The sequence below is a fragment of the Chionomys nivalis genome, chromosome 18, assembly GCF_950005125.1.
Source record: "Chionomys nivalis chromosome 18, mChiNiv1.1, whole genome shotgun sequence".
NCBI lineage: Eukaryota > Metazoa > Chordata > Mammalia > Rodentia > Cricetidae > Chionomys > Chionomys nivalis.
The window spans coordinates 11,398,386-11,410,686 of NC_080103.1; the positions used below are offsets into that span (position 1 = coordinate 11,398,386).

At 43.4% G+C, this 12,301-nt stretch overlaps 1 protein-coding gene across 1 annotated transcript in view; it reads left to right on the forward strand.

The window, feature by feature from the left end:
• Positions 1 to 162: 162 nt before the first annotated feature.
• Positions 163 to 12,301, forward strand: part of Rnf115 (ring finger protein 115) — a 65,192-nt gene continuing 53,053 nt past the window's right edge. Inside the window, exon 1 of the mRNA XM_057793749.1 lies at positions 163 to 403. Coding sequence (XP_057649732.1) covers positions 302 to 403 — 102 coding nt within the window. The 5' untranslated portion in view covers positions 163 to 301. The remainder of the gene's footprint in view (positions 404 to 12,301) is intronic.

Sequence of the window (12,301 nt, forward strand, 5' to 3'; positions counted from 1 at the left end):
TCCGGGGACGCTCTCTCCTTCCTCTCGGTGGAAGGCTGGAGGACCGGCCAGGGGCTGTCTGAGGTGCCGGCGGGCGGGCTCTCCTCTGCCTCTGGTGCCGGGAGGCGGGCCTCGGGTCGCGCGGCCGCTGGCGGGCGGGTCTCTCGGGGCCGGGCGGACTCACGTGACCCTTGCGGGCCCAGGAGCGGCCGGCCGCACAGAGGAGGCGGCGACGGCGGCGGCGGCGACCGCAGCCCGGGAGGTAGCGGCCTGGGGAGGGACCGCCGGCCGCCCTTTCGGACATCCGCGGCGGAGGCGAAACATGGCGGAGGCCTCGGCGGCGGGGGCGGACGCGGGCTCCGCTGTCGCTGCGCACCGTTTCTTCTGCCACTTTTGTAAGGGCGAGGTCAGCCCCAAACTACCGGTAAGAGCCCCGTGTGTCCCGCCCGCGGGCGTCGCGTAGATCCTTGGCCCCGTAGGCTGGAAACCCGGTCTCGGGCTACCTTGCAGACCCGTGATTCCCCTGACACCGGTGTCCTCGGTACCTGCTGCCCGCTGTCGCCCTGCACCGGCAGCAAATGCTAGGCGTCAGGGCCCCGGTCGGTCACTCCTGCCTAGCCCTCATTTCCGCGGCCGTTCCAACCTGCCCCTCTCATTTCGCTTCCGCCCTTCAACACCACCCCCATCTTTTTGTCTTCCCCGGTGAATTCTCCGTTAATTCTCCGCTCCGTTTGCTTGCGGTCCCCTCCCCTGTCTCCTTTCCGCGATGACCTACCCCCCCCATACTCTTTTCGCGGTTGCGTCTCACCTTCCTCTCCCTGTTTCCCCACTACTTCTCTACCAGATCCTCCCCCTTCCGCATCCTCAGTGAGACAAAATAGCGGACTACCGAGGACTCCCTAATAGCTGGCAGCGAAGTACGGAAAGAGGAGGTTTGGAAGGGAGCGGGGAAGAGGGAGATTGTGTTCTTCAATGGTTCTGTGGGTTCTTGTGAAAGTGAAAATAGCGGTGTACTAATGACTTGCAGACCGTCTGCGCTCCCTGTTGCTATTGAAGGAAATGGCTTTAGGAAGAAAGCAGGACGTACTGTTTCAACTTAGTTTATTTTAGATGTCACGCTGCCAGTGTCTTTAGCTCCACTTCCCCAGCCCACCTCTTTATTCTTTCTGTTCAGAAAAAAAAAAAATACAGAACATAATGTTGGGGGCTGCTTTCCTCTGCTATAAAATTGGTTCTCCGCCGGGTGGTGGTGGCGCACGCCTTTAATCCCAGCACTCGGGAGGCAGAGGCAGACGGATCTCTGTGAGTTCGAGGCCAGCCTGGTCTACAGAGCGAGTTCTAGGACAGGCTCCAGTGCTACAGAGAAACCCTGTCTCGAAAAATGGAAAACAAAACAAAACTAAACTAAACTGGTTCTCACTGGTTTCTGCCAGGCTGTCAGCCAATAGAGAGGTCAGGCTACGGTTTGAGAAGAAAAGGCGTATGCAGCGTGCTAGCCCGAGTCAGCATCCACAAACCAGAAGCTCCTTTGAGTTGGAGTGTAGTACTGTGGAGAGATTGGCAAGGTGTTAATCATGCTTTTGACTAATTGTCTTTTTAAGAATTATAGTTCTTTTTTCTTGGGGGGGGGGTGTTGTCGAGGTTCCTTCTTAAAACGGGTGGCTATGTTATAATTTATTTTATATTTATGGTGTCTTGAGTACACTCTTTTTGTTTGTTTGCTTTTTGCATCAGGGTTTTACCGTGTAGTTCTCGCTGAACTGGAACTTGCTATTCAGACCAGGCTGGCCTCTAACTCCCAGGGATCCACCTGTCTCTGCCTACCAAGTGCTGGGATTAAAAGTGTGCACCAGTGCACCTGGCTTTACTAAGTTTATGTTTCTGTCTTATTTCTTAGCACAAATGGAGTCCAGTGAATAAGGACTTCACTTAAAAGTTATGCTATTGAGGCAACGAAGACATTTCCTGTCCTGTCCTGTTTGTTCCACCCCCAACTTCATCATTAGCTATGTCTAATGCTGACTGTATGCTGATGTGCTGTCTGCCATATTTCAGTTTGGGAAAGAATGGATATCTTATTTTTCCCGGCAGATACTAGAACTCTTTTTTTATTTTTATTTTTTAATTTATTATTTTTACAATATTCTGTCTGCGTGTATGGCTGCAGGCCAGAAAAGGGCACCATACCTCATTACAGATGGTTGTGAGCCACCATGTGGTCGCCGGAAATTGAACTCAGGACCTTTGGAAGAGCAGGCAATGCTCTTAACCACTGTGCCATCTCTCCAGCCCGATACTAGAACTCTTACTACAGAGAAGGAGTCTGGAATTCAGCCACTGTGTGTAATACTGATGACATATTATTGAATGTGATTGATGCATTGTTAAGACATTACAACGTTAGCCTTTGGATCTGTGTGTGCATTCACCAATTTGCCTTTCAGAGTGAGAAGACATACTATCTAAATGTCTTTCTTTTGATTACCTGAAGTCTTTACTTCAAAGGGATGATTTAAAAGCTTTTTAGGTATTTTTTGTAAGCATTAGATGCATGATCATGTTTGTTGGTCTTTTTACTCTGATTTATTGCTTGTTAGACCTGACTTGTAAATTGAACTTATCAGTGTTTAATATAACCAAATGCTGCCTGCATACAGTGTTCTCTGCTGGATGCCCTAGAAGTGAGGTGAAAGCATATGTGGTTCTTGTTCTTAAGGACCACAGCTTTTTTTTTTTTTTTTTTTTGTTTTTTTTGTTTTTTTCGAGACAGGGTTTCTCTATGGCTGTGGAGCCTGTCCTGGAACTAGCTCTGTAGACCAGGCTGGTCTCGAACTCACAGAGATCCGCACAGCTTTTTTTTTTGAAAGCCAAGGCAAACATGGAAATATTAGCAGTCATGCATGGCTAAAGGATGGGGACACATTCTGAGAATTAGAGTGTTTTCATGCATGTGCAACCTTTGTGGAGTTTACTTAGATAAACTAAAGTGCATTGTGGTCTTGAGGGCTGAATCAGACCTTTATACATGCTAGGCAGGTAAGTGTTTACTACTGAACTGTCTTAAGGTATTTGTTTATTTATTTATTTCTTCTTATATGGATAGCTCTGGCTAGTTTTGAACTCAAGAACTCTCTGTCAGCCGGGCGGTGGTGGCGCACGGCTTTAATCCCAGCACTTGGGAGGCAGAGGCAGGTGGATCTCTGTGAGTTCGAGACCAGCCTGGTCTACAAGAGCTAGTTCCAGGACAGGCTCCAAAACCACAGAGAAACCCTGTCTCGAAAAACAAAACAAACAAAACAAAACAAAAAACAAACAAAAAAGAACTCTCTGCCTAAGCCTCCTGTTACTGGGATTACAGGCAACACCCTTTCACCCCCATCTCAGCAACGTGATTTTTTTTGTTGTTGTTTTCATTATTTGTTTTTGGAGACAGGGTTTCTCTGTGTAGCTCTGACTGTCTTTGAACTTGCTCTGTAGATCTAGCTATCCTCTAACTCAGAGATCCACCTGCCTCTGCCTCCTGAGTGATGGGTTTAAAGTCATGTGCCACCACCAGGCTAGCAACATGTTTCTTAATGGAACTGTCTTGTATTGTCTATCTGAAGTCAGGGATTCATGGAAAGGTCATATAATGCATGACAGCAAAGCAAACGAGGACAGATCCTACGTGGTTTCAGTTTTAGAGAGGAAGATAAGGTTGCATTGGTGTCATTGAAGGACTGTTACAGATGAGGTGGAGTCGAACGAGTTTTGAGGGACAGGTCAAATTCAGCTTAAGAATATGCAAGACTGGCAGATAACACATGAAAGTATGGGGTGAGGAAGAAAGGAGACTATTGAGTAAATCTTTGTTGTCTTTAGCTGACAAAATTGTAGTTATGGGGTACATGATATTTGATATACGTCGTGGAATGGCTAAATCAAACTATTAATTGAGTTTAACATAGAAAAGTTTTCAATTTTTATTATCACACTTTTCAGTTTTTATTATCTTGCTTATTGTGTGTGTCCATGTTCATGAATGGGCACCATGGTGCCAGGTTGAAGATCAGAGGACAACTTTTGTCAGCCAGTCCTCTCCTTCTACCTCGTGAGGGAAGGAAGTTTCTAGAAGAAGCTTCCCCCCCTTACTGGGTTTCTCTGTAGCTTTTGAACTTGTCCTGGAACTTCCTCCGTAGACCATGCTGGCCTTGAACTCTGCCTCCCTAGTGCCGGGATTAAAGGCGTGCACCACTACTGTCTGACTTCCAGAAGCTTTTACTTCATCTGACTGTTCTCTCAAGAGACAATGTGGGGCTGAAACTAATGGCAATTACAGTACATTGAAAGGATAACGGGCTGGAAAGATGGCTCAGTGGTTGCAATCGCTGGATGCTCTTCCAGAGGACCTGGGTTCAGTTCCCAGCACCCACATGCTCACAGCTGTCTGTAGCTCCAATTCCAGGGGATCTGACACCTTTACACCAGTGCACATAAAATAAATTTTAAAAAAAAGAGAAGAAATGATGACTGGACAGAATCCCACAGAGGGCTGTATGCTCTGTCCCCACATGCTACCACCCTCCCCCAATCTCCTTTAAACACAAGTTTTATAAGGTTGAATCTGGTAGTGATAATTATATAGTAGAGTAGCCTGCTTTGGATATTGATAAGACTTGTGTGGTTCTTAAGTGTTTCATGGAAATCAGGGCATTTCTCAAATCCAGATAACAGACAAGTCTAGTTAAGACTGCGTACCCCGGCTCAGCCGAAAGGGACTGGTGGGTTTCTCACTTCATAATTCTTTGTTATGTCATCTTCTTTGATCTAATAAATTTCCTTCTTTTAAGTAAGTAATGTTATCTCATTTGGCTCTTTACCAGCTACTTACGCAGGGCAGGTATTAATCATTGTGTGTACTTATAATAGTTCCAATGTAGGAAAACATTCTGATATTTTGTAATAAAGGTAGCTAAGTGGTAGATTTCTTCAAGAATTTATACTACTAAACTGGAGGAAAAATTAACGATTTGAGATGTTTCAAAGATGCTAATTATTAAATTACCTTACTCTGTTATCTCTGACTTAATATCTGTAATGTCTAGATGATTAGTATCTATCAGTTAAATAATTTTGACTGAATGAGGGATAATGATGTTTTGACAACTTTTTTATGTTTTGTTTAAAAATTGCTTTAAATTTGTTTATTTTGTGTATGTGTGTGTATCAGTGTGCTCATGCCGTGTGTGTGTGTGTGTCTGTGCTTATGCCATGACACATGTGTGGCGATCAGAGGACAACTTGTAGGAGTTGGTTTTCTCCTTCTGTTTTACAGGTCCTGGGGATTGATCACAGGTTGTCAGCCTTGGTGACAAGTGCTTTTGTACTTTGAACAATCTTGCTGACCTATAGTTTGTTTTTTTGAGAGAGGGTTTCATGTAGCTAGGCTGCTTCCAAATTCACTGTGTAGTGGAGGGTGGCTTGGAACTCCTGATTCTCTTATCTCCTGTTTGAATTAGAGAAGTACTACCACCACTACCACACCATGCTCTTTTGAGATCTTTAAGAAGCTATAATGGGGTTTGGGGATGTGACTCAGTGGCAGAGCTTCTTTCTGCCTTGCATGTGAAAGGCTTTGGGTCCAATCCCTAGTAACTTTAGTTGGGTATTGTGCTGCACCCGTCTGTAATCCCAGCACTTGGTGGTAGAACCAGAGGATTAGGAAGTCAAGGTCATTCTCTGCTATATGAGTTCAAGGCCAGCCTGGGATGTGTGATCCTGATCCTGTCCCCCTCTCCCCCAAAAGTTCTAGTGATATAAAATACAGTACTGTGCTTGACTACAAAGTGTCAGTGAGTGTTTCATGTAAGATCAAGAAATAACATTGTTTTATTTTATTTAAAAGTGTATTTATCTTGTGTGTATGAGAGAGAGAGATGTGTATATGGGCATGCACATCTTGGCACCTGTGTGGTTTGTGGACAACTTTCGGGAGCTAGTTCTCTCATTCTACTGTGGGTTTCAGGGACTGAATTCTGATCATCAGGCTTGTGTGGCTTCAAACTGACTCTGTAACTCTGGATCACCTTGACCTTCAGGCCCTAGTGCTGGGTGTTGGAATTAGAGATGTGAGATACATTCTACTTATTTCAGACAGTGTTTGACTCTGTAGTCCAGGTTGGTCCAGAACTCGTTATGTCAGTATGGATCTTAGGCCGCCTTGAACTCTTGGCAGTCTTTAGTGTTAGGATTACAGGTATGAACTGCCATGCCTAGTAGATCTGTATTTTTAAGGGTGGGAGGTTAGTTATAGCCTCAAAATTCAGATTAGCACATATGTACATATTAGGGAATTTTCTAGGACTTTCTCGGTATGAGGAAGGACAAAAAACCCTTAAGCTTATTGCAGGCAAAGTTCCTTTGGGAGCATAAATGCTGACAGGATGCTAACTAACACTTTGTGTTTCTTTATGTTTAGGTGACTTTTTAATGACCTTTATTTTTGTTCAGGTTCATGCAGCCAACTTGTGAGGAGAGCTGGGTTATTTCTTTTTCTGGATTGTCAAATTAGAAGGAACTTAGTAAGTGTACATTTTATCTTTTCACAGCTTAGTTCTAAGAAATAAAGGAAAGATATAGCACAGTGGAGTTTGGGGGTCATTTGCTCTTCAGGGATCATTTTGCAATCTGTAGACATTTTTGATTTTACAGCTGGGGCTAAGGGAGGATGGCAGCTGTTGTTTGGTCAGTAGCAGAGAGAGCTGCTGGTAAACCTGCTGTAGGCCCAATGTCAAGGATGCTGAGGTTGTGAAAAACCCTGGTAATGAACAAAAGGATGAATCCGTGGGCATTGTCTTTGTGTGCTAGTGGTGCTTAAGGTTTTGTTCCAGGGTAATTTTTAATTTCTAACTTTGGGATTGTTTAGAACAGCGACTAGAGTTGGGTAGCTGGTGGCTGCCATTTCATCAGAGCAGATCTTTTGGGCTCACTTTCTCTGTGGTTAGTGAGACCACAGGCATTAGATTACTCACCTAAGGTTACACACTGTAACCTAAAAGTATCCAATATTTTTGTTGGTTGGAAATTTAGTAACAGTGTATGTAATTTAGTAAAAACAGTTGGGATTTCAGTCTGAAAACAAAAGGAAAGATATAACAATCCTAACTTTTCCCGTAACTCACCCTGGTATTGTTCTCTTTTGTCTCTTTTGCACACTTTTGAGGCATTTCATATGCACAGATGATCACATTCATGAGCTGTTAGTTTCTTTAAACTCTTCATTGAGTGGGCGAATTGAAGTTATCTGTGTTCCTTCTAATACTTATCCTTTCTGGGATATAAAGTGAATTTAAGGATACCCATTAGAAGCTGGAGTTAGAAGCTGCTGAGGGGGTCTGTCCTCTACCTGGATGGTAATCACGAGAGTCGGGCAGCTCCAGCAGCTTTTGTATTCCCAAAGTGTCTGATAGATAGCCGCAAGTGATGGTAGTCCTTAGACAGAAGCGCTGAAAGTGCCACCGCCAGTACTACAGGTCCCCATGCTGGTTTGGATATTGGAATCTGTAGTAATAAGAGTGGCGGGGCTGCGTCCCCGGCACCCAGCAGCCCGCATGGCTTTACCCGAAATAATTACACGGAAACTGTATTCTTTTAAACACTGCCTGGCCCATTAGTTTTAGCCTCTTATTGGCTAGCTCTTACATATTGATCTAACCCATTTCTAATATTTTGTGTAGCACCACAAGCTGGCTTACCAGGAAAGATCTTAACCTGCCTCTGTCTGGAGTGGGAGAATCATGGCGACTGCCTGACTCGGCTTCTTTCTCCCAGCATTCTGTTCTGTTTACTCCACCTATCTTAATTCTACCCTATTAGAGGCCAAGCAGTTTCTTTATTAATTAACCAATGAAAGCAACAGATAGAAAGATGACCCTCCTCCATCAGGAATCCTTGGCTCTTAGCAGACATCCTTTGTTATAGAACTCAGGTTGGTGTCTGAAACCCTTGGCCCTGAACACTTTCCCAGCTCTCTAGAACTTTTCTGCTAGTTTTTATCTGGTTCCTTAATAGCATTGTTTGCTTTCTACTCTCCTGTGATCTTCGTCTTCCCTTCCTTCTGCCTTGACTGCTCTTAAATTGTTCAGTTGCCAGTGACTGTTGCCAGAAGGACTTCAGGCACTAGCTTCTGTTGAGACAGCATTAGGTAAGCAGGGTACATGAAGGGAGCCCTGGATATATACGGAGGCTCTGTCTAGGAACCTGGTACAAACAAGATTGTTTAGGTGCAGGTATACCCTCCTGTCAGGGCAGGATCCCGGTAGGTGAATGGGATTCCAGTCAGAATCCCATGGGCAGCACATTATGGATGCAGGTCTGTGGGTATAGCTAGTGGGTGGTTCTGATATCTCCACAAGCCGGCAGTTCTTTGCCAGGGCCTCTGTCTCTTCTGTTTCTTCAGCCATCAAGTGGTTTTGGGTGCTTTGCACCGGAGAGCCAGACTCAGTCTGCTCAGAAACCAGATGAGGTCCTATTACAAGCAGCTTGTATAGGAACCCAGCTTTGGAGTTCAGAAGCTGCTTGGAGCTCAGAGGTTAAGGTCAAGGTCAACCTGGGAGTACAGGCATCATGTAGGTACAAGCTGTACTTCAGGCTTGGTGCCAATTGTGTTGGTGCAGCTGCCAAGCACTAGGCAGCTCTCACTGTACCCAGTGATTGGTTTTGTCCATTGCTGCTTGTCTCTGCTGCTTTTCCATTTGCAGCTGAGCTTGCACCAATCAATAGAGCTAATTTTTAGATCTAATATTGGAACACTAGAGTGAGCTTGTATGTAGTCTAGGAAATGGTTTTACCAGTCACAGCTGTTTGTTTGGCAGATCTCACCTTTCTTTCAGCACGGATCACAGTCATTAATGCCCACGCTTTAACCCAATCATCAGTCAAAGTACTGTTTGACTGACAGTGCTCAAGGCAATTTGGGCAGCAAGAGTAGTAAGAATGACTAATTAGTGAATGAGATTGTCCTATCCCTAGTGTTATTGCTTATTTGTAGGAAATCAAACATAAGTAGGAGTGTGCTTATAACTTACAGAACTTGCAAATTCTAGAAGCAATCCTGACAGAGTTAGAAAGCACTTAAAAGTGCTGTCTACCTGCCCATTGCCCAGAGAGAAGGGTCTCTTAGGAATGGAGCAGTGTGATCCTGATTGAAAGGCAGTACATGAACACTGTAGATAAAGAGAGCTTTAAAAGGAAAGAAAGAGAGAGGGGACCTTTATTAAAGTAAAAGTACTTTAGATTGTTTTTAGAGTTTCAAATATTTAAGTTTGCTGAGTGGTGATGGCCTTTAATCCTAGCACCCTGGAGGCAGAGGCAGGTGGATCTTTGTGAGTTTGAGGTTAATCTGGTCTACAGAGCGAGTTCCAGGAGGACAAGCTTCAAAGCTACACAGAGAAACACTGTCTCAAAATTAAAAAAAAACAAAAAAAACAAATCCAAGCTCCCCTCAAAACAAACAAACAAAAACAAAAGACAAATCATATATTTAAGTTGCTGCTGAAAATTTTATTTAATTTTTTTTCTTTGCTGGGTGGTGCACACCTTTAATCCTAGCACTTTGGGAGGCAGAGGCAGGAGGATCTAAGTTTGAGGCCAGCCTGGTCTACAAAGAGAGTTCTAGGACAACCAGGACTCTTACATACAAAAACTTTGTTTTGAAAAACAAACAAGCAAAAACCAAAAAAAGTTAATTTATTTCTTTATTTGTTAGTAACTCAGCTTTTAAAATTACATTTACTTTTATACACATAAAAGTGTGTGTTCACATCAGACAGAGGTCTGATCTCCAATATATAGAGAGAACTCAAGAAGTTGGACACTAAAAGATCACATAATCCAATAAAAAAAAAATGGAGTGCAGACCTAAACAGAGAACTCTCAACAGAGGAATCTAAAATGGCTGAAAGACACTTAAAGAAATGTTCAACATCCTTTGTCATCAGAGAAATGCAAATCAAAACAACTGAGATTCCGTCTTACACCTTTAAGAATGACCAAGATCAAAAACACTGATGACAACTTATGCCGGAGAGGTTGTGGGGAAAAGGGAACACTTCTGCATTGCTGGTGGGAATGCGAGCTGGTACAACTCCTTTGGATGTCAGTGTGGTGATATCTCAGAAAATTAGGAAACAACCTTCCTCAAGACCCAATAATACCACTTTGGGGTATATATCCAAAGGACGCTCAATCGTGCCACAAGGACATGTGCTTAACTATGTTCATAGCAGCTTTGTTTGTCATAGCCAGAAACTGGAAACAACCTAAATGCCCCTCGACCAAAGAATGGATAAAAAAATGTGGTACATTTACACAGTGGAGTACTACACAGCAGAAAAAAATAAGGACAGCTTGAATTTTGCAGGAAAATGGGTGGAGCTAGAAAACATTATTTTGAGTGAGGTAACCCAGACACAGAAAGACAATTGTCACATGTACTCACTCATAGGTGGTTTTTAAACATAAAGCAAAGAAAGCCAGCCTACAAACCACAATCCCAGAGAAGTTAGGCAATAATGAGGACACTAAGAGAGACTTACATAGATCTAATCTACATGGGAAGTAGAAAGTAGAAAAAGACAAGATCTCCTGAGTCAATTGGGAGCATGGGGACCTTGGGGGAGGATTGAAAGGGGAGGGGAGAGGCAGGGAGGGAAGCAGAGAAAAATGTAGAGCTTAATAAATATCAATAGAAAAAATTTAAACACACACAAGTGTGTTCACATGTGCGCGCGCACAAATACATGTCGTGGCACAATTATTGCCATCTGAGGAGAATTTGTAGGAGGAGTTGGTTCTCTTCTTTCACCATGTGGGACCCAGAGGTAGAACTCATATCATGTGACTTGGTGGCAAGTGTTTTTACCCATGAGCCATCTCACCAGCTCAATAGTTCAAGTTACTTAGTAGTCGCTGGATACATATGTGTGATCCTGAAGTTTGTCAGATCTCCTGATTTTAAATCAGAAATATTTTTCTTATGTGAAGTATATCTTTGGGCCTTTTATTCCCCAAAGGGACCAGCTAGTTTTGTCTTTCTTGAAAACATATTAAAACTAAATGCAGTGGCACATGTCTATCAGTCCCAGCACTAAAGCCTTGATACTAAATGCAGTGGCACATGTCTATCAGTCCCAGCACTAAAGCCCTGATACTTTGGAGGGTGTGATGGGAGAACTCTGAGTAACACAGATGTGTAGGTTGGCGGACTAAGAATTTGAGGTCAGGGGCTGGAGAGATGGCTCAGAGGTTAAGAGCACTGGCTGCTCTTCCAGAGGTCCTGAGTTCAATTCTCAGCAACCATATGGTGGCTCACAACCATCTATAATGAGATCTGACGCCCTCCTCTGGCATGTGTGCATACATGGAGGCAGAAAGAATGTTGTATACGTAATAAACAAATAAATCAAAAAAAAAAGAATTTGAGGTCAGCCTGGGTTACATAAGGAGACCCTGTTACAATAAACCAAATCATCAAAACAAAACAAAAGACCAGTAAAAGAAATGCTCTGTCTAGACAGATACAGCACTGCTCATTGTCACTGCCATGTATAGAGTTATCTTTGGTTTTGAGATATACCTTGCTATTTACCTGGCTGACCTAGAATGCCTACATTCCTCCCGCCCCGTGTGTGTGTGTGTGTGTGGGTGTGGGTGGGTGGGTGGGAGGGTGATACTCTTGTTTTTTATCATAGATTTATATCTATTTTATATGTATGAGTGTAATGTATGCATGTGCACCATGCATATGTTGCTCTCAGAGGTCAGAAGAGGGTATCAGATCCCCTGGAACTGGACCTTGGGAACTGGAATTGTGAATGCTTATGAGTTCATGTATCAGAATAAGCCTGGAATACAGCAAGCTCTAATAAAGTCACTGAAAAAAGGCAGAAACTGTTTTACTACTGTTAGTTTAGTAGTGCCTGTACTGTTATTACTAACTGCTAGTTAACTTCATAGTGCTAAACTCCATAAATAAAAGCAGTGACTGTGTGGATGTGTGTGTCCTCCAAAAACAAAAACAACCTACACCCTATCAGACTTGGTGTAAATCTGCAACTCTCTGTCTGCCTGCTTGCCTGTCTGTCTGTCTATCTATCTGTCTATCTATCTGTCTATCTATCTATCTATCTATCTATCTATCTATCTATCTATCTATCTATCTATCTATCATTATTGGTTCTTTGGGAATTTCACATCATGCACCCCAATCCCAGTCTCTCTGTATTCACCCCTCACCCTTGTAGAAAAGCTAAAAAAGTATAAAAGTAAATAATAAAAAGAAGAA